The following is a 25,092-nucleotide window of genomic DNA, read 5'->3' as shown; positions in this document are numbered from 1 at the left end:
GCCCGAGGTGCTGCGGCCATGCGATCACGCTTCATCCTTGCGCGGCGTTCACTTCCGCCTCGGTAGCTGTCATGGCCGCCAGGAACACGTGACTCCGACTTTGCACCCCGCCACCCTCATCATTTCCCGACTCTGCTTCCAGTAGTCGCGCTCAGGCGACCCGGAGCCGCGACTTCCTTCAGCTGTGACTTTCTCCCGTTCTTGCTGGCTGACTAGGACACAGCCTCTCTTCCCTCCGCGGGACCACGGCACTGCCTCCGAGCAATCCCGTGAGTATGTCCGAGAGGATTGCCTTTTCTACCCTGTCGATTGCCCGAAATACTAAGCCTTAGGTTCAGAAGTCTCCCGGATCGCGGCTCCCCTCCTCAGCCCCCAGGTTCATGCATTGTAGCAGATACATTGGCACCACGAGCCAGTTGCATTTCTAATTAGACTCTCGGTGTCGCTTGGCCGCGTCTCTGCTTTCTGTTGCTGGTGGTGGCGGCAGTGGGGGTCGCTTTCTAAGCGAAGTAGCGCTTTGCTCGGCGTTCCTCGTCCCTGGCTGCCGGGTGGGTAGGATCGGCGCTCCGCAGAGACGCCTTTTTTCAGAGGGGCGGGCGCCAGCCGTGGCGCGTGCGCACTCTCCGCCGAGGCCTCGCGTTGCCGGAAGAGGCTGGCGGTAAACAGGAAGCGGCCACGGCGGCTCGGGGCGGGGTTCAGGTGAGTACCTTCGGGGACCCCCGGCCTGTGGAGCAGGGACCCTGGGGTGCGGGGCGTGGCAGCCAGGATTCAGGATTCGCACCGCCGTGCTCTGACGGCCACCCTGGGTCTGTGACTGGGTGTGGGTTCCGGTCGGCCGCGCCTCTCGGAGTTCCTGCAGAGCCGGGGGCCGAGCCCCTGCAGGGGCCGTGGGGTGCGCGGGGAATCCGGACCGCGGCCTCAGCACCCCCCGCAGAAGGTGCTAACCGGACAGCGAGCCGGGGGGTGGGCGAGGCCGCGGAAGTATCTGTGGCAGTGTTCAGATACTCAGCCAGTTTTCAGTGAGTGGCACCTTCCTGGAATCGCATTGCGGTGTTTTCAGCTCCATCTGCAGGATTGGCTGCCACTGCCTTTAGGAACGGGGTTTATCTGCGCCTGAGTTCTCTAAGCTGCAAGAGAAAAGTTTACGCTAGGTTTGAAACATTATTGTTTTTCAGTTGGTATGGTTACAATACTTTGTCACCGTAAGCTTCTGTAAATCAAGAACGGCTAGGGTTTCGATGTACGAATTTCATGCACTCCACTTTTGCCTTGGTGCTCAGGGGTCACCCCTGGTGGCGGGTGGGTGCTGGGGAATGGAACCGAGCCTCTCACCTCCCGTCTGTCTCCCGGTCCTCCCCCTCCCCGCCCCACCGCCAGGTGATTTTCTTTGCGTAGCATCTCGCCCGCATGGCAAAGACTTGCAAGCTCCCCGTTGCGTATTCGATATGCCAACCAGTACCAAGTCTCACAATGGAGACGTTGCTGGGCCCGCTCGAGAAAATCGATGAACAATGAGAGGACAGTGACAGTATGTGGTAGTGAATAATTTGAGTAAAGATGAACAATTTTTCTTCGCATACTTTCTCCAGCCCTTACTAATTTTTAGCTGATGACTGCCCCACCTGGTTCCTCATCCAGCTCGATCCTAGGGACCTGATTCGAGTTGAAAAATGCAGGTTTTTTGTTGTTGTTGTTTTCAAGGGTTATTAAAAATTCAAAGTTCATTTAACCTATTCCATGAGGATTCATCCAGATGCCTTTGAACTGTTTCACTGAAACTTACCGTCTTTAAATTGGCATTTCAATCAAGTAGTTTTTCAAGTGCCTTGATTTTTAGAAGTTACTGACCAAGAAGTTTTACCTTTTAAAGAGAACTGATTCTTACTAGCTATTTTGTGCGAAGTGTATTTATAGGTCGAGTATCAGATACAGCATGCGGGAAGTGCCATGAATTTGAACCATTCTTCCATGTGAGGAGGGCTCAACAAAGGTCACCAATCAGGTCTCTTTGGGAAATCACCTTCCCCTGGGTCGGGCCATCACACTCAGCTGTTCAAACCATGTCTGGAACATTCGGCCTTTAGTTACATTGCTTTTTAAAATGATGATAAAAACACTGTTGTGAACAAATCTCTTTGAGGCCCTAGTGTGTTGTGTTATTTCACTTATGAGTGAAGACCCCTGCATCCTCCTTGGATGAGGAGTGAGGATTTACTGTTCTTTGCTTCTCAGAAGTATTACCTGGAGACTGACATCTCTTCCCTGGACTGTTGAATTAGAACCTGCGTTGTAACACCATTCTCCAGGGCTTCCTACCCCCGCCCTCCAAATGAAATGTTACTGCTCCGTTGTAGTTCATATGGTAGTTACTTTGAGGAATTTCCAGATATTGGGCTTGCTTGTAGGCTGACTTTAAACACAATAAACAATTAAAATTGACTTACAGCAAACGGAACATACATGTATTACTTGTATTTTATGTGAAGTGCATATTTTCTGTAGTAAACTTCACCAATAGTATTTATATGTACACTGTTAAATGTTTTATTTTTAACTCTCTATATATTATTCTTGTTTTTTAGAAAACACCAGGGGAAAATGACACATTGGTTCCATCGGAACCCACTGAAAGCCACTGCTCCTGTTCCCTTTAATTACTATGGTGTAGTCACAGGCCCCAGTGCTTCGAAAATTTGCACGTAAGTTTAGTTGACCTCAACAAGTACTGCCTAAATTTCTCTTGACTACATGTGCTAAGGTTCTTTTGGCAATGCAGAAATACAGTGTCCCTAATTTTAAACTTCTGATAAGTTTGTCAATGCCATGTGAAGAGTTCAGTTACAGATATCTTAAATTTGGATGGACCATGCTCTAGAATTCAAGCTTCTCCACCTGAGCTCTTTGGATTGCAGCAGGTTTTTTTTTTTGAACGCTAACAAGTTTCATGTATTACTTTTTTTTTTTTTTAATGAACTTACTTGATACTTGTTTATTCTTCTGATTTTGGTTTTTGGGCCACACCCAACTGTGAGTCAGGGCTTTCTCTTGGCTCTGTGTTCAGGTGGTGGTGGTGCTAGAGGAAACATGCAGTACTGGGGATCTAACCCGTGTCAGCTTCATGCAAGACAAGTGCCCTGCCTGCCGTTCTTTTGCTCCTGACCCTAATTTGTTCTTTCTTGTTGTTTTTGGGCCACATATCCAGTGGTGCTCAGGGCTTACTCCTAGCTCTGCACCCAGGAGTTACTTCCAGTGGGGCTTGGGGGACCATATGGGATGCCAGGTATTGAACCCAAGTTGGCCACATGCAAGGCAAGTGTCCTACTTGTCTTATTGCTCCAGCTCCTAATTTGTTCTTAATTCTCTCCCTCTCCATCCTAAATGTTAATTTTGGTTTTGGGGGGCGGGGCACACCCAGCTGTGCTCCGGGCTTACTCTTGTGACTCTGCTCTCAAGGATCACTCCTGATGGATTTGGAGCCATAGAGGTTGTAGAATTGAACCTGGCTCGGCTTGCCAGGCAAGTGCCCTGCTCGCTGTTCTACTGCTCTGGCTCCAGCTTATGTTTATTTTTAATTGCTATATGTTTTTTTAACTGTTTGAATTTTTTTTTGAATAGGTTCAGATTGTTACCAAGTGTATTTTAGTATAATTTTTGAATTAATTGTTCAATGGAACTTTTATTTCTGTTCTCATTGTGTGGTTACTAGTGCCTTAGAGGTTTGTGTGGCTTTTTAAAGGTTTTATGGCTGAAATTTGGAAGCTCCTTCATGCCAATGACTGTCATTCTGTAATACAGTGATACTGTGGTATTTAATAAGGAACCACATACTTGCTCTTTATTCCTGGGGCTTTATTTCTGGGGATGGAGCCCATAAGACCCTGGGAATTTCATAAGTAGTGAGAGCCGAGACTTTGGGAGCTCTCTTAGATGGGGACGGGTTGCCTGATGAAAGGGCTGGGACTTGCAGCCAAGTCTCTCACCTCTGGAGGAAAGAAGTGGAGGCTGAGCCAGTCATTCATAAGAGCATGTCCTCCAGGGACACCTAGAGAGACAGTTTCTGGGGACTTCCAAGTGGGGAAACTCCAGAGGTATGGGGCAGGGGGGTTGTGTTCTTGTATTCTGTGTTCTTTGGGGTTGTGGAGGGGTTGGGGTGCTCTCTGCCCTTTCTCCATGTCTTACCTAATGCATCTCTTCCATCTGGCCATTCAGAATTGATATTCTTTTATAATAAATAGTTTTTGTTTTTTTTTTTAAAGCAAAAACCTCTCAGAATATGTTGCTTTTCCAAGTTCTGTGAGCCATTATGGCACATTGATGGAACCCAGGGAGGAGGAAGATGTGGGGGTTTTCTGACAGTTGTCAGAGGTCCAGGTGCTTGCCTCAGTGCTGTCCACTGGCTTCAGGCAGGCTCCAGGCCTTCTCGGGAACAGCCCCCTGGAGCTGCAGGACCTGATGCTCCTATCGCTGTTGAGTGCCAGGACTGAGCTGGGGTGTTGGCTGCCCAGTTCTGATGTTCATTGCTGTTTGTGTGGGGTGTTCCCAGTTTGGAAGTGGGTCGTAAGCATCCACACCCCAGCTATTTAGCATGACTGCCTCTCTGTGTCTCATCAGGGAGCTGAGAGCCTCCAGGGCACGGCTGCTGGAACTGTTCACTGACCTGAACTGCAACCCCGAGATGATGAAGAATGCTGCTGATGCCTACTTTTCTCTCCTACAAGGTCAGTGGCAGAGAGCTTCTGAGGGGTTATCGTGGGGCTTGTTGGTTGAGCATTTCACTTGACTTGATGACGCCCTGGGTTCGAGCACAGAGCTGGGAGGAGCCCTGGTGCACTGCCATCTGTGACCCCGCTCTCCCAAAAGGAACAGCTGAATTTCTTAAAAAAAGACTCAGTGGTATCTTAACAGTGCTATAGTTTTCCTGGTTCTTTTGTATGTTCGAGGTCTGTAAATGGGAGACTGTGAGGGTGGCAGGGGGACTTTGTACCATTTTGAAAATTAGATATGTTATTTCTTAGGGCTGAACTAGAGAAAGGAACGGAGGGACTGGGAGTTGCATATGTTTATCTGCAAAAGTCATCTGAAAAAATTTTATAGGATTCTTGATATTTCTTCTAAAACTGGAACGTCTTACGCCATTTTGTAGGCTTCATAAATTCATTAGATGAGTCTACCCAAGAGAGCAAGCTGCGTTACATTCAGAATTTTAAGTGGACAGATACTTTACAAGGACAGGCTCCAAGGTAAGCCCACATACCAAACTGAAGCCTCCTCACAACCATTTTCTTTATTTTTAAATTTTTAACGTTTAAGTTTTTTGTTATTTTGGGACACAGCCAAAGATTCTTAGGGCTTCCTCCTGCCTCTTAGAATTTTAATCTTACTTAAATTATTAAAATATTAATATTAATTTTAATTAACATTAATAAAATATTAAGATCTTGCTAAAATGTTTTGTTCATGACTCTTGGTATTAAAGTAAGCAGTATAGTTCTTATGTGATGATTAAATTTATTCCTTTTTTAGGTTTTGTATAAAGATCACAATCATTTATTACATTCCATATTCCAACACCAATACCACCACCATTATACCTTCCCACTACCATTGCTTTGAATTTTCCCACCACCACCCAAGTCTGCCCCAAAGGCAGATCCTGAATAATTTATTTTGTGTTGCTTCTTATGAACAGTCCGCTAAAAATGACCCAAAAAGGTTTCCTTAGAGGAAAGTTTGTAAAAATTTTATCTCACCTTGGAGCCATTAAGCCCTTGTAGGAGAGAACACTGGGCTGGAGCAAGAGCAGCTGCATGCTCCAGGAAATCTAAAATTTTTAATAGTGTAATAGAGCTGGACTTAAATTTTTAACTGAAGGGTGACTTTGGGGTCCAGAGGTATCTCTGCAGCTTGTTACTCTCTTCCAAGATTTATTTATGAGTCTCAGGATCATGGTTATTAATAAGCTTTTGTGGTGCCAGAGGCAGTTCATGGGTGTGACCAGGGAGGCTGGAGGAGGTTGCCCATTCCCAACTCTGTTCGAGCCTGGAGATTTCAGTCGCAAAACCCGCATACCTGAGGGTTTTTTTTTTTCCCCCCTTTATTTTATTTTATTTTTTTTAAAGTTGTAGATTTACAATTTTTTGTGCTTTGGTTTCAATTATACAATGATCAGATACCCATCCCTCCACCAGTGCCCATTTTCCACCACCATGGATAATATCCCTCCCACCCCCATCCCCCCATCCCCCCATCTCTGTGGCAGGGCAATCCCCTGTGTTCTCTCTCTCCTTTTGGGTGTTGTGGTCTGCAAAAGAGGCATTGAGTGGCAAACATGTTCAGTCCATAGTCTACTTTCGACATGCATCTCCCCTCCTGGGAGGATCTTCCAAACATCCTTTATTTGGTGCTCCCTTCTCTATCTGAATAGCCCTTTCCTCTAGGATACCCGGCTGGCCTCTAAGTTATGGAGTAATCCTCCTGGTGCTGATCTCAGCTATTCTTGGGGTTTTTTTTTTTTTTTTTAATGTAGGAGTACTGCTATTTATTCAGTCATTGATTAAGTTGATTGAATTGGGCATGAACTCCACATTACTTTTTTTTAATTGAATTACCGTGAGATATGGTCACAAAACTTTCATGTTCGAGATTCATCCCTACAATGACTGAACACCCATCCTTCCACCAGTGCACACCCTTCACCACCAGTGTCCCCAGTACATCCCCCTCATCCAAGTCCTCATCCTCCTCCATGGCAGGCAATTTCCCCAAAACTCTCTAACTTTGGGTATTATGTTTTGCTCAGATTTTCCCACAACCATTCAAGCCTGCCTGCCAGGGGCAGATGCTAGATCATTTATTGTCCATTGCTCATTTTGAATATCATTTGTGCCGCAGCTGTGCACGTCTGGATTCCTAGATTGTAAATGGTTGGGTTCCAGAGACACATCTGTAAGGCACTAATTCATTTTGGGATTCAGTTGGGCATCTCTGGACCCGGGCTATTGGTGCACTAAGATGGCGCCCGGAGGCACATTGTCAGGGTGACAGCCAGGCCTATCAAGCAGGCGGGAGCCAGGGAGGGACAGCCCGGCGCCTCTGCTGCCAGGAGGCCTGGAGATATGGTCCTGGAACCCTCATACCTGGGCCTTGGTTGTGGAAGCTCTTTGTCGCCAGAATTCCATCTGAAGTAGGTGATATCTGTGTTTTTCAGCAGATTCACTCTCATGTGTGAGGGGCTCATCCCAAACCTGTGGAGACTGGCCATGAGCATGGCAGTGACTGGATTCTCCAGGGTTTCTGCTGCCAGGCTCTGTTGGGGTGGTTGCTGGGCTCACAACCCCCTTCTGAGATGCCCTGGATGAATTCAGCCTGGTGTGGGTTGTGATTCTTAAGAATCACTTTTTAGAATCAGCTGGTACTGCCTGTGAAAAATGGAGATTCTAGGCCTCATCCCAGGACTCAGAGGTTAAGTCACAAACCAGTACTTTGAAAGCTATTCTACGTACAATAAATTTTGGTGACTATGACTTTTTTGTGTTCATTGTGACACACTGGACCATCACGTCTATTTCCTTCATTGTTAATTGTGTGGCTGTCTGTTCACTTGTATGACATACAGGGACTGTGTCTTCTCTGTGCCAGTTCTCCACAGTAAATGATTCTGAGTGGCGTGGACTAGAGGTTTTCTGTAGAGATGTCTGAATAAGCCACTGAATCTCATGACCACGTTTGTGATTTCAGTGCCCAGCAGGATGCTGTCTTTGAGTTAATTTCCATGGCATTTAATGTAGCTTTATGGTATACCAAATATGCTTCGAGATTGGCTGGAAAAGAAAAGTAAGTTAAATGTGGGAAAGGGGGGATGTTACATGTTTGTGTATATATATATTTTTTGCTTTTTTGGGTCACACCCATCGATGCTCAGGGGTTACTCCTGGCTCTGCACTCAGGAATTACTCCTGGTAGTGCTTGGGGGACCATATGGGATGCTGGGAATTTAACCCGGGTCAGCCGCGTGCAAGGCAAGCACCCTACCCGCTGTGCTATCACTCCAGCCCCTGTTTGTGTATTTTTTTTAGCTGTGTAGAATTTTATTTCTAAAAGGTCTTATGATAAAAAGCACTGTCTCATCAGAATTATGAAACCTAATGGTTTTGAAGGAAGATCATTCTAAGTAAGATCCCAAGCCCAGGAAAGATCGAATGCTTAACTATATAAAAATACCAGAAAATTAAATACTGATTGCTTCAGACTACATAAAAACATCAGAAAATTAAATGTCTGATTGGTTAAAAAAAATCCACAATTTTTATATAATGTATATTTTTTCAAATCTTCACGGAAATACAGTTCCATTAGAAAAGACAAATGGACATTTTATAATAAGAGTGGACATCACCTTATGTAGAGTGGAAAATGGCAGATACTCACTGTGATGCATCTTTGCATGAGAATAGGCACTATTTAAAAATGGAATTAGATCATATCTGCTAATGTAAAACTATCTAAAGGTATTTAGGCAATGAAAGTAAGAGCAGAATAGTGAGTATGTAGATTGTGCTTGCATCAGATGTGTACGATTTTATGCTTCTCTGTGCAGATGATTATGTGGAAGCACAGACAGGATCTTTGTATCTCTAGAGAGGGACATGCTTCTTTCATTTACAATGACTTTTCTCTGCATATCTTTTCAGTGCATTTGTTTCTTTTTAAGGTCAGATTAGAATTTTAAAGGAAAAAATTCGGTGTTAAGAAAATGTTACTGATTTGGTTGTAAGATGCTGTGTGTTTGGTTTCAATAGAGAAATGAGATTTTTCCTCTGACTACTGTACCATTCTTGTTAAGCATAACAGAAGATGAAGCAAAAGATGTCCATCGAAGTCTAAAAATTGCAGCTGGAATTTTTAAACATTTAAAGGTAAAATATTACTAATAAAAAGTATGTAAACATTTTATAATCGAGCACTATTTAGGAGATCATTAACAACTCTTGGATTTATAGGTTGTTAAACTTTATAATAGATACATCAATCTTTAGATTTTATTTTTGGGCTGTGGAGAAATTGTCTCATCATATAAAAAGCATGACTAATTATCTTGATGAGTGCAGCCAGTGACAAAACACTAAATGCCTGCATGTTGGAAAACCAGTGATTTTTATGGTTGGAAAATTTAAGTTGCTTGTAATGAAAAGTCTCTTCAGAGTACCAAAGGAGAAGCCTCTGCCTTCCTCTGTTTCTCCCTGCTTGGTGGCATGGCCAGGAGCGCTCATGCTTCTGCACAGCTTCTGAGCGTGTGCTCTTTATCTCTGGAAACTCAAGAGAAGCCATCAACACGTTTGACCTGTATAAACTTGCCTGAAGAAGCGATGGCAATTAGGAAAGCTGATATTTCCCAGCCTGAATTGTACGCTCTATGGTCTTGTTCTTAGGAACTTGTGATGTTGACTGTAGACTTGTAGCCCTTTGTAGCCACAGTTATTAATATGAGCGGACGACTCTGGCCTACAGTAGGGAGCTTTGGTGGCTGTTTCAGCTAGATATCTTTTTTGAGGATGAAAATGTGGGTTGCATAGCTAAGCAATTGTATAACCCGATTTTGGCTCTTAAAATTTGCGACAGCTTAAAAAGAGCTTTAAAACTGTTAGTATTAGGCTAGACTTTCGTTCTTTGTAAATTTAATAGAACTTCCTCTTATTTTTGTTGTTCAGTTTTTACTCACACCCTAAATTTCTGATAAATTGCTCCTTTGAATGCCTTATCATTTCCTGTGCCTTCCTTTCTAACAACTCGATTGAAATAAAATTTGATGACTTTGTTGTTGTTGTTTTCCTCTCTCCCAGGAAAGTCATATCCCCAAACTTATCACCCCTGCAGAAAAGGGGCGGGACCTAGAGGGCCGACTCATAGACGCTTACATTATCCAGTGTCAGGCTGAAGCTCAAGAAGGTATCCTACATATTGTAAGATTCTTTTAAAGGTAAAATTTATATTGGCATGAACTTGTATAAGGTCAGGATTTAGCTGAGTTTCTGAGTTTGAAAATTTTATGGTGAGCAATAATTTTATCTTTAGCATTTGCCATCATTTTAACCAGGAAACTCTTCATAGTTTCATTAATGGCTTTTAAAAAGAGAGTTTTGATTTTATGGCATTAATTCTATAACTCATCTTTCATGCCCTCTATTTTGCTTATTTCATTTCCTCTTACTATTTAACTTACCTTGAAATCACCTTTGCTGGAGGGGAAAAAGAAGACAACTAAGTAAAAAGAAACTTATGAAGGTCTCCCCTCCAAGCTTCAGTGCCCTGAAAATAGGTTTATTTATATCTAAATATTTTTGTGATTAGCTGATGATGGGTAGAGATTTGTTTAAAGGAGTGCTATAGAAACCAACAGACTCATTGTTAAGAGTTTGTCTGCATTTCTTATAGCTTGCTTTTGTTAAAACTTGACAAACCGTATTAAAATCCCAAGTAGTTTCTCAGATTGTTTTGCTGTTGTAATTCACCTCAATAATTAAGATGGACTTAGCCCTACCTTCACATTATTGCATTTTTGTTACAGTAACAATTGCCCGTGCCATTGAATTGAAACATGCTCCTGGACTAATTGCTGCGCTGGCGTATGAAACAGCCAATTTCTATCAAAAAGCTGGTGAGCTTAGATTCTCTGGCTATGCTTTTAGTCTTTATCAGATTTATTTACTTTTGTCTTAATAGGAAACAGGCTAATCAAAGATTTTGATTATCTCGTCCTTTGCAAAATTGGAATATCTGCTTCATTTTATTCTTGTTTAGAGAACTAGACTGATTTGTCTCTGTGTTGATGTGAGCATAATTTGTACAGAAAGAATGAAGCCATACTTTCTAATGAAGAATGCTTAAGACTTTATACAACTGGTTTGCATTGGAAACTTTTTGGTCTAACCGCCTATGGTTACCTACTTTAGGTAAGAGGCAAAAGGGAGAGTTAATCTGACTATTAAGGTAACTATCAGCAAGGGGCTGAAACCATAACTTAGATCTATTATCCTGTTGTTCTTTTCAGCCACTTCGGAAACTCTTGCTTCTGTTAGGAGAGGCTCCTGTTGTATTTGCTCAGTATACAAAGATCAGAAGAATAAATTTGCAGTCTAGGGCAAGAAGCATACTTTGCCACATTATGGCATGAAATAAGATGTAATAGCTGTGAGATAAAACCCAAAGGCGCTGGACATTCCATAGGAACCCCTAGAAGGAATGGGAGCTTTAGCCTTATTTGGGGAGATAAATAGACATTCCGAGTTTGGTAGGGGAATTTCAAGCACAGAAAGAGGAGACTGGCACAGTGTCAGCTCATCCGGGGATCCTTCTAGGCATGTTGTAAGCTGAAGCACAGATCGGGTGATGGAGAGGTTCAGAAGGTGCATGCATATGTAAATGGGAAGGTTTATGAGCCTAGGAAAGAGGATCTTGATTTAGTAGATGTTTGGAATCCAGTGAACGAGCGATCCAGTAAACAGAATGGCTTGCCCACTCTGGGTACCTTGTCTAGTCCCTACACCTTTTCCTGCACTGCTTGGCCACCCAGGCAACAGCCGGAGTGGCTGGGGCGGCCCTGGTGGCCACGGAACCACTGGGCATAAGCAGTGGGCCTTCCAGCTCGTCTTGGCAGGTTAGATAGCTCCAGAAGGTCCGCCCCTGTGAGAAGCACACAACCTTGACTCGGGCTGGGAGAGTGCGGTTTGTGAGGCAGAGCGCACACGTGGTGTGTTTGAGGCCTGGCACAGCTCTCCCCTACCCCCCAGCACCCCCTGGAGTGTCTCTGGATCCCCAGCAACACAGTCATGCACAGTGGGAAGTCTGACAAGGTTTTTATTGAAGGAAGGTCCTGGTGTGTACAGGGCAGAAATGCCTAAAGTCAAGGAGGTTGATTCTCCTTGGCCTTGATGACGAAGACCGTAAAGTAGGAATTAGGGCAAAGATGCAGAGGCCTGAGAGATGTCGATGGGGCAGGTGAACACGTTTGTGGTCTGTTTGGGCTTCAGTGGTGAGGGGCAGTAGACATCCCTCCACGCTCCCTTTTCCTTGTGTGGAGGTATGCTCACAGTGCTTATGGCCTGGGCCTGGCTTTGTGCTGGGGACCCCACAGTGCCAGGCCTTGGACTCAGGCCTCCTGCACACGAACCCTGTGCCCAGCCTTGGCGCCTTCTCCAGCCCAGGGGTCCTTTGTGCTGCACACCTAGGTAACCGAGATTTTAGTGTTTAGTGTTCTTATCTAAAGTAGTCTTAAGACTACTTTATAGTATATATAGTTCCTCTTAACCTAGATTTCTTACATCATTTTTAAACTACTGTTTGAAAAGGTGCCATGGTATTTAACCAGCCTTATGTACTTAAGTTTCTTGACGGGAAAAGACATCATTAAAGCAAGATTGTGAAGTCTAAATGCTTGTTTTGAACTTGAATGACATTCTGCTTTTAAGCGTCTGAGCACATAAACTGAAAGTCTTCTAGTGAATCAGGGTGAAATTATATTTTACTTTTTAAAATGTAACTTTAGATCATGCTTTATCCAGTTTGGAGCCTGTGTACTCAGCTAAATGGAGAAAGTACCTGCACTTGAAGATGTGCTTCTACACAGCTTACGTGAGTTTTCGCTCCCCCAGTGATGGTCACTGTTTGTTGTGCCAGGCTGTTGTCTCAACAGACTTGTGTGCTTGTCACATGTTGTGGCTAGCATTCAAGAAATGTTCACACTGGCCACTGAGGCCACTTGAGTATCAAGCCAAGTGGGTGGGAAGAAGTGATGGAGAATTTAAACTTGGATAATTGTAGTTAATGAGTCAAATAGCCTTTTACTTATTGTTTCATCCTATATATTGAGAAAATAGTTGGCAATTCTGATCTCATGCCATAAAATGGCATAGATCCCGGAGTTGGTGAGGTGCTGCTAATGAGCGTCTTCTGGGGAAGTGTTTAGACTGGTCATTTACCACCAGCAAGCTTATTTGTTTCGTTGATTTGAATATAATGTGAGAGATCATCAAAACCCTTATTCAGATCTAAGTAGATTTTTAACTCATCTGTATTTTGGACAACACCTAACAGTGCTTGGGGCTAACTCCTGGCTTTGCACCCTGGTGGGTTGTGGGGGGACCTCTGAGGTGTTGGGAATCATACCTGGGTTGGCCAAGGCAGGCACCCTCTCCACTGTGCTGTATCTCTGCCCCAGATATTTTTATTTCTTAGGTGAGAACAGTGTATAATCCGTGCATTGTGTGAACATTGAAAGGGTGAATATATCCTACTTCATGTTGATACTGTTCACAAACCTGGTTATCCCATCTCAAAGCCTTCTTTCTCCCCCTCTTTATCAGGGCTGTAATTTCCTTCATTTATCTACTATGCTCTAACATTAAAAATATATTTCAGCAGGATCCTTTCTGCTCTCACCTCTTGGTTAGAAGGGTAATTGATTCTAAGGACATAGTTCTCCTGTTTACCTGAGATGGCAGAAAGCTTTAAGGAAAAAAGCAGGAATTTCATTGGTGCTTTAAATAGTGGGTGAAGTCTGCACACACAGAATGGTAGTGGGGAGCTTTTTTGGGGGAGAGAAGGAGTACATTTAAAAATTTTTTATTATGTTTTTTTAATTCAGGCTTACTGTTACCACGGCCAGACACTGTTGTCCAGTGATAAATGTGGTGAAGCAATCAGGTCTCTGCAAGAAGCAGAAAAATGTAAGTGTTCCTGCCAGAGTCTGAACTGCAGTATTTTCTTACCAAAGGAGCAAAGGAGAAGTAGGGGAGTCTTTTTTTTTTTTTTAATAATGTAGGAGTACTGCTGTTTGTTTAGCCATTGATTAAGCTGATTGAATTGGGCATGAACTCCACATTACTTTTTTATCTTATTGTATCACCATGAGAGAGTTACAAAGCGTTCATGTTTGCGATTAAGCCTACAATGATGGAACACCCATCCCTCCACCAGTGCACATTTTCCACCATCAATGTCCCAAGTATCACCCCCACCCCAACACACACACGTACACATCACAGTCCTTACCCTGACAGAGAATTTTCCCAATAATTTCTCTCTAATTTTGGGCATTAATTTTTCTCGAATTTTCCCACCACTGTTCAAGCCTACCTGCCAGGGGCAGAGGCTAGATAATATATTTTCCATAGCTCATTTCAAATATCACGAAAGCTCGTGTGGCTGCGATTGTAAATGTCAATTTCTAGATTGTAAATGGTTGGGTTCCAGAGACATCTCTGTATGGCACGAATCCATTTTGGGATTCAACTGGGAGTCTCTGGGCCAGGGCTGTCGGTGTGCTAAGGTGGCGTCCGGAGGCAAATCGTGGGCGTGACAGTCTTCTGGGCAGGTGATGACTAGGGGAGGGACAGCCTGGGTCCCCTGCTGCCATATGGCCTGGAGATTTTGTCCTGAACCCACATACCTGGGCCGTGCTTGTGAAAACTCTTGGTCACAGGGATTCCATCTGGAGTAGGCGGGAAGACTGCACCTGCTCCATGTGGGGTGCCCTGGTGATACTGGCTCGGTATGGGGCCCGGAGAGAGCTCCAGCGCTTTGGTGTCATCTGGGACTTACTGCTGTGTCTCTGTGCCAGGGCTGTTGGTGTGCTAAGATGGTGCCCGGAGGCTAATTGTGGACATAACAGCCAGTCTTCTGGGTGGGCAGGGACCCGGGGAAGGACAGCCTAAGTCCTCTGCCACCATGCGGCCTGGAGATTTAGTCCTAGAACCGCATACCTGGGCCTTACTTGTGTAAGCTCTTGGTCACCCAGATTCCATCTGGAATAGGTGGGGAGACTGCACCTTCTCCATCTGTGGTAGGTACCCTGGTGATATTGGCTTGGTATGGGGCCCAGAGAGATCTCCGGTGCTTTGGTGTCTTCCAGGACTTGCCTCTGTGTCTGTTGGCCAGGGCTGTTGGTACGCTAAGATTCACTTACAAAATTTTCAGCAGGTTGTATGTTGGTGAGGTCCATCCTCAGACGGTGGAGTCAGGCTTGAGATATGGCAGCAATTTTGGTTTGTGGAAGCAATGTGGCTTCCGGGGACTCTGCTTGGACTGGCACAGGCCAGCCCACCCCCTCCAGTTTACTCCAGTCTATTCAGCCATGTATGGGTCTGAGCTTGACTGTGGCTTTTGATCTCTTTTGAGATTTATTTAGGGGTCTCTGAGGCAAGGCCAATAGTAGAGCTAACAGACTGGCGCTGGAGTTGGTTCGTGGGTGTGACTGCCAGTGCTTCCATGTGTATTGGGAAGTTGGGGAGGTAGCCCATCCCAACTCTGAGTGAGCTTGTATAGCTGAGCAGGAGGTGGTTTGTGGGTATAATTCACACATACCTAACTTTTGGCCATTTAATTTCTTGGTATACTTGGTCTCGAGTTGTTGGGGTCTGGCCAAAGGCATAGCAGCAATTTTGGGGTATCAGGAAACCTGAAGTTAACATCAGGCTGCTGATGCACTTGCCCTGCAGGTACAGGTTGACCTGTTGGGGACACTATCCATACCCCCGAGTAAGGGAGTTTGAATTTATGGTGTGCGAGGAATGAAGTGCTTGAGGAAGAGGAAGGAGAAAATTTTTTTCCAAAGCCAGAATCTGTCGCAAGTCCCCACTGTCCCCTCCTGCTGGTGCTGCCGTTGGCCCAGACGCAGCCAGGCAGCCCACCTGCTCTGAGCTGAAGCCTGTGCAGAGTGGACACACCAGTAGCGGCAGCCTCACGACTTTGCTTCTTTTTCCTGAAGATTATGCGAAGGCAGAAGCGTTGTGCAAAGAGTATGGAGAGACCAAAGGCCCTGGGCCCACAGTGAAACCTTCTGGACACTTGTTCTTCAGGAAACTGGGCAGCCTAGTGAAGAACACTCTAGAGAAGTGTCAGAGGGAGAACGGATTCATGTGAGTGTGGTTCTGAGGACTTTGGGGCGGGAAGGGGGTCAGATTGTATTGAACATTAGTGTTAATTTTCTCTCCACATTGGTGATCAGGTTTACTGCTTGGAGTAAAATTTTATTTCCATGAAGATCTAAAAGCAAATTTGAAAATGAACTATGAACCTATTTCCACTCTCGCTGTTCTTTTGGCGTTCTCACTTTGATTCCTGCTGTTCTTCCCTCTGTCTGCACTTGACTTCACATCAGCATCCCCGGTTGTGTATTGATAGACTCAGTTTTGTCCTGTTTTATTTCTTTACATTCTTCTCCTTTTATTCTTCATCTGGTTTTACGGGACTGTTTTGTTTCCTGAACCTGCTGAGCTTAATCACCTCCTATAGAAACTGTCCATGAACCCTCAATCAAGTAAGGTTTACTTGCCTCCTTTTGTAACTTCGTAGCACCCTACAGCCCCATTACAGCTTAGTGACTTTGCTTTGTCGCCAGCACAGGTTTCTCCAGCTACCTCATCAGTCAGCTACATGAGCGGGGAAAGATCTCTGCTGTATTTATTCATCGTTAAGTTGCTATTTTAATGCCTGACATGGGACTTGAAATTTAATAGACTCCCAATAAGGACTAAATGAATTGCTGTTTGAATTGTGTTTTGGCAGCTACTTCCAAAAAATCCCAACAGATGCTCCACAGCTAGAACTCAAAGCTGATTACGGTCTCGTGGAACCTGTGCCTTTTGGATTTCCTCCGACAAGTGCATACTGGACACCAGAGGCGCTGGCTGCGTTTGATCTGACCAAAAGGCCCAGGGACGACAGTGTACGAGATTGGTTTCCCCTTTTACTTACAAACCTTTAAAAAGAGAATTTATGAGTAGCATTTGATGTCTTCCTGAATGTTAAGTGAGCCACCTGCCATTCTTGGTATAACCTGTTGTAGCATTATTAGAAATGACCTCGAGGCCGAAGCTGACTTTGATTTTCTTCTTGACTGATGTTTGCACTCATTTTTTGACATTTTTGTGTGTCTCATTTAAGAAGAAAGTGGGAGAAAATTGTTAAAAAGGAATGACTACATTATAGCAATTTGCTGTTTTTATTTAGCAGCAGTTTTTTTTCTTTTTGGGTCACACCTGGTGATGCTCAGGGGTTTCTCCTGGCTCCACTCAGGAATTACTCCTGGCAGTGCTTGGGGAACCATGTGGGATGCTGGGGATTGAACCTGGGTTGGCCGCATGAAGGCAAATGCCCCTCTCGATGTACTGTCGCTCCGTTCCCTTAGCAGCAGTTTTTGTTCTTGTTGTTTGCCTCCTGGGGCCACACCTGGCGGTGCTCAGGGATTACTCCTGGCTCTGTGCTCAGGAATTACTCCTGTTCTGCTCAAGATATGGGGTACCAGGGATCCAACCTGAGTTGGCTCCAGGCAAGGCAAGCACCCTACATCTCTGGTCCCAACATAATGCAAGGTTTGGGAAGATTTGAATGCATTTCTGCAGTCTTTAAAATCCAGGAGTAAAACTCTGCTCTTATTCATAGCTAAGTATATCTTGATGTACTAAATCAAGTGATTAAGTGAAAACGTTGAGATTTGATTACTAGAAAGCAAGGGTTTTGTAAAAATATGAACAAACTATTTTTTGCAATCTTCTTTTCTTCCTTGAAATTGAGTTCCTTTTGTATAATTTCCAACCCATACTAAAACCAACCATTTATTATTTCTTTAATATCTTTGTCTCCTCTTTTGTTTCACACTCAAAGAGAGCCTATTATTATTGTTTTTGGATATTATTTGCATATCCAAATTTTAGTGTTTTACATGCATAATTTATTCATCTCTTTTCCCTCAGAAAGGCTAAGGTACCCTTAGTTGAATTTCTCCCTGTCTGGGTTTGCATCTTCACTGGGATAATTATTTCTGCGTGCTTATCTGGGTTTTCCTCATCACTGAGATCATTGCTTTCTGATTGGGTCCTAAATGAGATTGATATGTAGCATCTGGAACAGCTCTATTAAGTGCAGTGTTGAGTAATGTGATAGTTTCTTTGCATAATCTGAAGTGGAAAAGACCTAATGTTTCCTAGACCTGTTTACATACTTAAACTGTATTTCTCTTTCTTCCTAGGCCAAACCCAAACCAGAAGAAACGGTGAAACCTGTCAAAGAACCAGATATCAAACCTCAAAAGGACACCGGGTGTTCTGTCTCTTAAAATACACTGATGCACTGTGCACGCTGAGTGTTTCTGCTGGTAGAGAAAATAAATCATGGAGCTTCTCATTTCTAGAAATGATTTCTCTGAAGCCTGTAGAGTACTTTAGTGGATTCAGAGGGAATCTGTCTTTCTTTGATTTGTGGATTTTTACTATAGTGGTGATGGTTTATGGGTTCCCCCCGCCCCCCCCCCCCCCCAGACTGCTTATATTTATATTCAAGACAACATGGGAAAGAATTGTGCTTCTAAAGCGTGTATGTGGGGTGGAATGGGGTGGGGGGTGGGGAGGATTTGGGATTCCTCTTCTCATCCCCCTTTCCCCCCACAACAACAACAAAAACAAAAAAACAAAACTCTAGATAATAGTTAAGTTTCAGGTTCAAGTAGGCCAGGATCATGCTGTTTTATGTAGGCTTTTTCTGTGCTCACAAAAACATTTTGTGATATTTGGTTTCTTTCCTCTTACTGGGTGCCAGAATAATGACTGGATTCAGTTTTTAACAAATATTCTCCTTTCCCTAATTCCCAGCACACATGCGCTTCACTGTGGTATAGACTGTACCATGCGCTTGTTATGTTCCACATTGTCATTTGATAGAAAGTCATTTCTAGGCAAAGATTAGAAAATCTTCATCTTAACATGTCTTTACATATGTGAACATGAGGGCATCAACAGTGTACTTAAATCAAGGTAGTCCTAGTTTATGGGTGTACTGAGACCATGGAGAACTTTTATTTTGATAGTATAAACTTCGTATCATGTTCAATACCGAGGAAGGTATTTTATAAGAACTTTTTTCTTTTTTAACTTAGGACAGAACCTTGTGGCAGCTTAGTGTTTCTGTAGGAGAAAAAACAATGAAAATGGGGGCGTGGAGAAAGAGTACAGCAGGCAAGGTGCTTACTTTGCATGTGGCCCACGTGGGTTCAACCCCTGGCATCCCCTGTTTTCCCCTCTGCATTGCCAGGGGTGTCTCCTTAGCACAGAATCAGGAGTAAGCCCTGAGCACAACAGAGTGTGGCTTCCCTCCCTCCTCCCCTCCCATCCCCTTAAACGAAAAACAACCCAAACCAATAAAAATGACTTTGCAGCTGCAGCCATTAGCATTGGATGCTGGGAAGAAAACACTGGAAAACTAAACAAGCTCTGTCTGAAGGTGCCAGGACTCAGCTTCTGTCCCTCGGCACTTACACAAATGCTCCTCTTGTCCGATGTCAGTGCACATTGCTTTTGTGTGGTTTCTATTGTAAGTATTGTCAGAACTGTATTACTTACTTCCGGCCAAAGGCCATGGCAGACGTGAGAGAGACATGAAGTATGATCTTAAAAATAGATTGTGATGTGCATAGTATGTACACAGACTTGGGGACAGTAGATGCATAATACTTTTACGAGGCCACACATCTATAGAATTATCTTTTGATTTTTCTTTTAGGGTGTTAGCTCATTTCCTGTTGTAAATGACAGATAGGTTGTTTTACTAGGAGAAATAAGACTGTTTTGAGTCCCCATGTGCCGAGCACAGCACTGAGTGCTTATGTAAACCTTTACATTCACTTAGCAACTCTTAGAAATAGGTCAAGTCTGTGTAAGAGGATTTAAGTAGGAATAAAACATTTTATTATGAAGATGATACATTCTACATCAATATTGTGTTCAATAAAAGTGCTAACTGATCATAACTTATACTTCTAAAAAAAATTGCATAGAATCAGCGAGGGTTTTTTTTTCTTTTTTTCCTTGGCTTTTTGGGTCACAGTCGGCAATGCACAGGGGTTATCCTGACAGTGCCCAGGGGACTGTATGGGATGCCGGGTATTGAACCTGGGTTGGCCACTTGCAAGGCAAATGCCCTGCCTGCTGTGCTATTGCTCCAGCCCTCAGCAAGGGTTTTTATAAATACATGGAAATGCTATTTACTCGTCGTGGTGAAAACATTTACTATTTGTGCAGCTTCCAGAATAAGGGCAGTGATAACTGGATAGACAGTTATTTTACTGTCTGAAGGAAAAAATACTAATTTCAGTGTATTTTGAATGATAGTTATTTCAAAATTAATCAACTTTGCTGTGTGCCATTTACTGACAAAATTTAAAATAGTACTTGATGCTAACATATTATTCTCTCTATTCATAGGGCCTATTATCATAAACACTGATTAAGCTAGTTAATAAATTTTCACATGGCGTTTTCATGGATCATACTACTTTAAATGAAAACATGTAATATTCCCAGAGTTTCCGTAAAATGCAGTAAATATAGTATTGCTTTTAAATCAATCATGGACATTTTGGACAAGCAGATAATACACTGTTGACTTGGCAAAGATGACATTTTGTTTTGTAACAAAAGTATTCCATTTCCTCTATTTTGGAATGGTGTTAGAAATTGGGGGAAGTTGACATGTAAAGTTGCATGAAGATTATAGGGAGCTATAACTTATTTGTGTTAACTGTTGTGTCCTTTTCATACTTAATTTAAGCCAGTTACAACTAACATGTTTTGCTAAATGTTTGTATAACAGATGATCTTTTATTTATGACAATAAAAATAATTTTACTTAAACTTCAGTTGGAATTACTTTTTCAGCAATGGTTTTGCACCTTAAACCAGTAACAGATTTACTACCAAGACCTAATACTAACATTTTAAAATGATAGAGATTTTTGGACTTTATTTTGAATGGTTTCCTTTTTCTTCCTCCTCTTTTTGTGGTGATGGAGTGACCAGCAGCCAGGGGTCTCACTTAGTGGTGATGGGGATCGCACTCAGCATGTGCACTGCTCTTCCCAAAGAGGGCCTCACACTTGGGCCACACACCTGCAACACATTCCCACTGAGCTACTGGCCCAGTCATGTAGTTTTATGAGATGAATTCATTCTCCTTGACCTAGTTAGTGCCTATCACCTCTTCATGTCAAATATTTCAGTATTTTATTTCCTATTCAGGATACTCTTTGGAATGATTCCGTGTTGTTTACAATGGAAAGCTAAGACAGTTTATCAGTTCTGTACTGTAGAGAACTTTGTACTTTGGAACTTAAGATGGCATTTTCAGTGTTATGTAAATGTACTGGAGGAAAAACTTCAGAAATACTTCATTAGTTTTCAGACCATACTTGAGAAAATACTTACGCTTTCTAATATGTGCATACAGCTAAACAAATCCTTGGTGTATTATAACTGTCTAAAGACAAACTATAGCAATTGGCTTAGAATTTAGTTTTTATCTTAAAGAATGTTTTAGTGGCAAACTAAAGAGATCCAAGAAGTTCCTCTGGAACTAACGAGTACTCTGAACTCAAAAACTTCTGGTTTATTCAGAGTGCCAGACACAGCTCACTAGGTGCATTGCCTGTAACAGGCTCAAGGTAGATATAAGCTTCTAAGGGGGCTTTCCAGAGGAAATGTCAGCTGTGCTGTGTCTTGATTTGTATCCAGTTGGACAGTGGGCCACCAGCTATGGATCTCCGCCTTCTGGGATCAGGTGGCTGGAGCTACTGGCTGAAAAGCTCCAGAATTTCAAATAATTTGCCCAAAGTGGAGAGAGTAGGCAAACACACCACGATAGGACAGGCATATTGATAAAGTCGGGTCACTAAGACACAGTGATGGGGGATGGTGTGAGTTGAGGACATTTTAATACTGAAAATAGGGACAAACCTGTTAGGTGGAGGGGGGTCTCTGAGGGAGGTTTTTGAGCAGGGATAGCTGTGGTCTCTATAGCATCTGATGTTTTTCTCTCTCTCTCGTTTACCTCGGACCCCACACCAGCTTCGGATCATTCTCCTCAGCTGGAGAGACTGATCCAAAGGAGGAATTCAGGGCGAATGATGCTCTGTGCATGGGTATTTCAGAGCTGGACCTTGGGTTCCTTCCAGGAAGGGGGAAGGTAGGAGCCAGTGTAAGAAGCTAGTACCTGTCTTGCATTTGGTCTCAGCTGGAGACATTTGAAAACATTTCTTGGATAATTAAAAAACAGTTAGGAAATGTTGGTGTCGTACACCCTTCAATGACGGTTGCAGAACTAGGGTGTCACTTATGTGATAGAGATACCAACACTAGTGAAGTTGACTCCAAAGAAAAGAGTTAATATAAGACTAAGCGGCCTTTCCACAACAGGAAATACAATTAGCCATCTGTTCTTGTTTTTTAACCTACTGCACACACTTTCCCCCACCCATTAAAATCAGGTCTGACTCATGTATTAAACAAATACTGGGTTTCAGCTACGTGTCAGACATTCACTGAACAGTGCTGTTCTGCTGAGCAAAGTCACACAGGAGGTAAGGGATTGGCGGTGGTGAGGGGGGTGGGCAGTGACCCCTGCCCCTTGCTAGAGAGTTGCTTGGAGCCCAGCATTTGAGTGAAGGGTCTAGAGGGGATGACAGATGGAGTCTGAGGGTTGATGAGTCCAGAGAACAGAGGGCACAACGTCCATTGCAAGAGAGGCCTGTGGGTCCAGGGAAGCTGAGGTAGGAAGTTCCTGAGGTCAGAAAAGAACTGGGGTTAGGGGCTGGAGCAATAGCACAGCGGGTAGGGTGTTTGCCTTGCATGCAGCCGACCCGGATTCGATTCCCAGCATCCCATATGGTCCCCTAAGCACTGCCAGGGGTAATTCCTGACTGCAGAGCCAGGAGTAACCACTGCATTGCCGGGTGTGACCCAAAAGCCAAAAAAAAAAAAAAAAAAAAAAAAAGGACTGGAGTCAGGGCACAGCATTGTAGTCTCTGTGGTATTCTTCTGGGGCTGGATAAAGAGCCTATCCATACATGGTGTATCCTCTACTATCCCAGAAAAAAAAAAACACTGGAGTGTTTAAAGCAGAGGTGGAACAGGAACCGATTTAGGCTTGAACACTTGCTTGGCTTTTTACCTCCAAGTATTGATGCTAGTGGGCCAGTTATGAAGCTCCTCCAAAACTCGGTAAGAAATGATTGCTTAGTGGTGGCAGTGAGTAGTGGTCTTAGGATTCCAGAAATACCCAAGAGAATTTCCGTAAGATTGCATGCTAGGTGTGCTTCAAGAGGCAGTAAGAACGACCCCAGTGTTTTTGATCTGAGTAACTAGAGTTGTCAATGATTGAAGTGGAGAAGTGTCTGAGAAAATGAGCACATGAGTGTGAGGAAGTGTGTGGGAAGGAGCAAAGAGTTAGGACAGGGGTTAAGACGCTTGCTTGCATGCAACTGACTCTGGTGTGATTCCCAGAACCTCATATGCCGTCCCACCCTCCCGAAGTGGTTTCTGACCACTGAGCCAAGAGGAAGCCCTTAGCATAACTAAATAGATTTATTTTTAGAAATAATAAAAGGTGGAAATTTAGACTTTAGACTGGAGATGTCATTTTACATCCAAGGAAATCTATTCCGCAATTGGATCTGTGAGTTTGAGATTTCAGGAAATAAATATCTGACCTAGAAAGTTTTTGGTATAGATATGTGTATTTAAGGTCACAGGGATCACATTAGATTATCAGGTGAAAATGAACAGGAGATCTGGCCACTATGTTGGAAGGTCAGGGAGATAATAAAGCCTCTCATGCACAATATTTGCTTGAGGACCTTTCTTGATAGCCTTGCCTTGGGATTTTAAGAAATAAAAGAACTCTGAAAGATTATTTAGAGCATGTCATGTGGAAGTACTTGGGAATGAAGTTATCATTTCTCCCAGTTTTCTTAAGTAACCTGTGTTCAGTGCACTGCAGTGAATGGCTACTGTGATTACAAGGATGCTTTTTGCAGAGTATGTCCCAAATTGTCCACGAGGTGGCAGGAAGACACTCACTAATGGGACTCTGAACTCTGCCTTTCCCTAAGGACCCTCTGACTAAAAGAGGTCTAGTTAACGACCAATATAATGGTGAAGCACAGAAATAAGTATTTTCTTCAGAGAACTGACATACTATTCTTATGTAGGAGGCAGGGCTTGGGGGGGTGTGGATTATTTGCTTTGGATTTTCAGGAGCTAAGAGATGGTCTGGAGAGCAGTGTATTACCTATAATAAAACTGGTAGGGCATGGGAGGGAGAGATAACACAGCAGGTAGGGCACTTGCCTTGCAGGTGCCTCACCAGCATCCCCAGCACCCCACTTGGCCCTGAGCACCGCCAAGAGCAGTTCCTGAGTACAGAGCCAGGAGTAAGCTCTGAGCACTGCCTGTGGCCCCCAAACAACAAGAACAACAAAACCCAGAAAACCAAGAACAAAAATCCAACACTCCCCCTCCCCCCAAAAAAGTAGGACCTACTTTCATTTAAAATTTTTTATTATGTTTTTGCCACACCTAGAAGTGCTTGTGGCTTACTCCTGGTTCTGCACTTAGGGATCACTCCCGATGGAACTAAGGGGACCCCTTGCCTTGCAAGTGTCTGACCAAGGTGAGATCCCAAGCACCACATATGGTCCCCCGAGGCTTGCCAGAAGTGATCCCTCAGCGGAGAGTCAGGAGTGAACTCTGAGCACTGCTGGCTGTGGCTCCCAAACAAAAATAAATATCCAAAAAAGTTAATGCATCATTATGGCTTCAAGTTTCATTTTCCTGATGAATGTCTTTCTCTTCGTTTATTTGGCATTGTTAAATCTTTGAGAATAGCAACAACAAAAAAAATTCAAACCTATTATCCTTATTTTGATAGCACAGCGGTAGGGCGTTTGCCTTGCACGCAGCCAACATGGCCGACCCGAGTTCGATTCCTCCGCCCCTCTCGGAGAGCCCGGCAAGCTACCGAGAGTATCTTGCCCGCACGGCAGAGCCTGGCAAGCTCCCCGTGACGTATTCGATATGCCAGACACAGTAACAACAAAGTCTCCAATGGAGACGTTACTGGGCCCGCTCGAGCAAATCGATGATCAACGGGATGGCCTTTACTTTACTTATTAAATTGTAAAAGTTCTTTTTATTATCTGTAAAAAATTCCTTTTCTTAGCCAATGTTGCCTCATTTCTGTGCCAATTTTTTTTTATTCTTTCTTTCTGGGTCA

At 43.6% G+C, this 25,092-nt stretch overlaps 1 protein-coding gene across 1 annotated transcript; it reads left to right on the top strand.

Moving 5' to 3' along the window:
- Positions 1 to 24: 24 nt before the first annotated feature.
- On the top strand, positions 25 to 20,683 carry BROX (BRO1 domain and CAAX motif containing). Its single transcript, XM_056110757.1, has 13 exons — positions 25 to 269; positions 2,583 to 2,699; positions 4,612 to 4,718; positions 5,144 to 5,240; positions 7,738 to 7,833; positions 8,843 to 8,915; positions 9,840 to 9,945; positions 10,565 to 10,654; positions 12,542 to 12,627; positions 13,640 to 13,721; positions 15,761 to 15,911; positions 16,561 to 16,720; positions 18,023 to 20,683. Exons 2-13 carry the CDS (start codon positions 2,599 to 2,601, stop codon positions 18,107 to 18,109), a joined length of 1,236 nt encoding a protein of 411 aa, XP_055966732.1. The 5' UTR covers positions 25 to 269; positions 2,583 to 2,598; the 3' UTR covers positions 18,110 to 20,683.
- The last annotated feature ends 4,409 nt before the right edge of the window (positions 20,684 to 25,092 follow it).

This window comes from Sorex fumeus, unplaced genomic scaffold (assembly GCF_029834395.1).
Source record: "Sorex fumeus unplaced genomic scaffold, SorFum_2.1 ptg000010l, whole genome shotgun sequence".
Lineage (NCBI taxonomy): Eukaryota > Metazoa > Chordata > Mammalia > Eulipotyphla > Soricidae > Sorex > Sorex fumeus.
Note: the sequence above shows the minus strand (reverse complement) of the source record. Positions and strands in the feature narration are given on the sequence as shown.

Excerpts from the sequence above, each read along its gene's own strand:
- BROX (XM_056110757.1), top strand. The coding sequence starts at position 2,599 with ATGACACATTGGTTCCATCGGAACCCACTGAAAGCCACTGCTCCTGTT. Across the intron at positions 4,719-5,143 it reads CTACTTTTCTCTCCTACAAG|GCTTCATAAATTCATTAGAT; the intron begins GTCAGTGGCAGA and ends GCCATTTTGTAG. Across the intron at positions 15,912-16,560 it reads CAGAGGGAGAACGGATTCAT|CTACTTCCAAAAAATCCCAA; the intron begins GTGAGTGTGGTT and ends GTGTTTTGGCAG.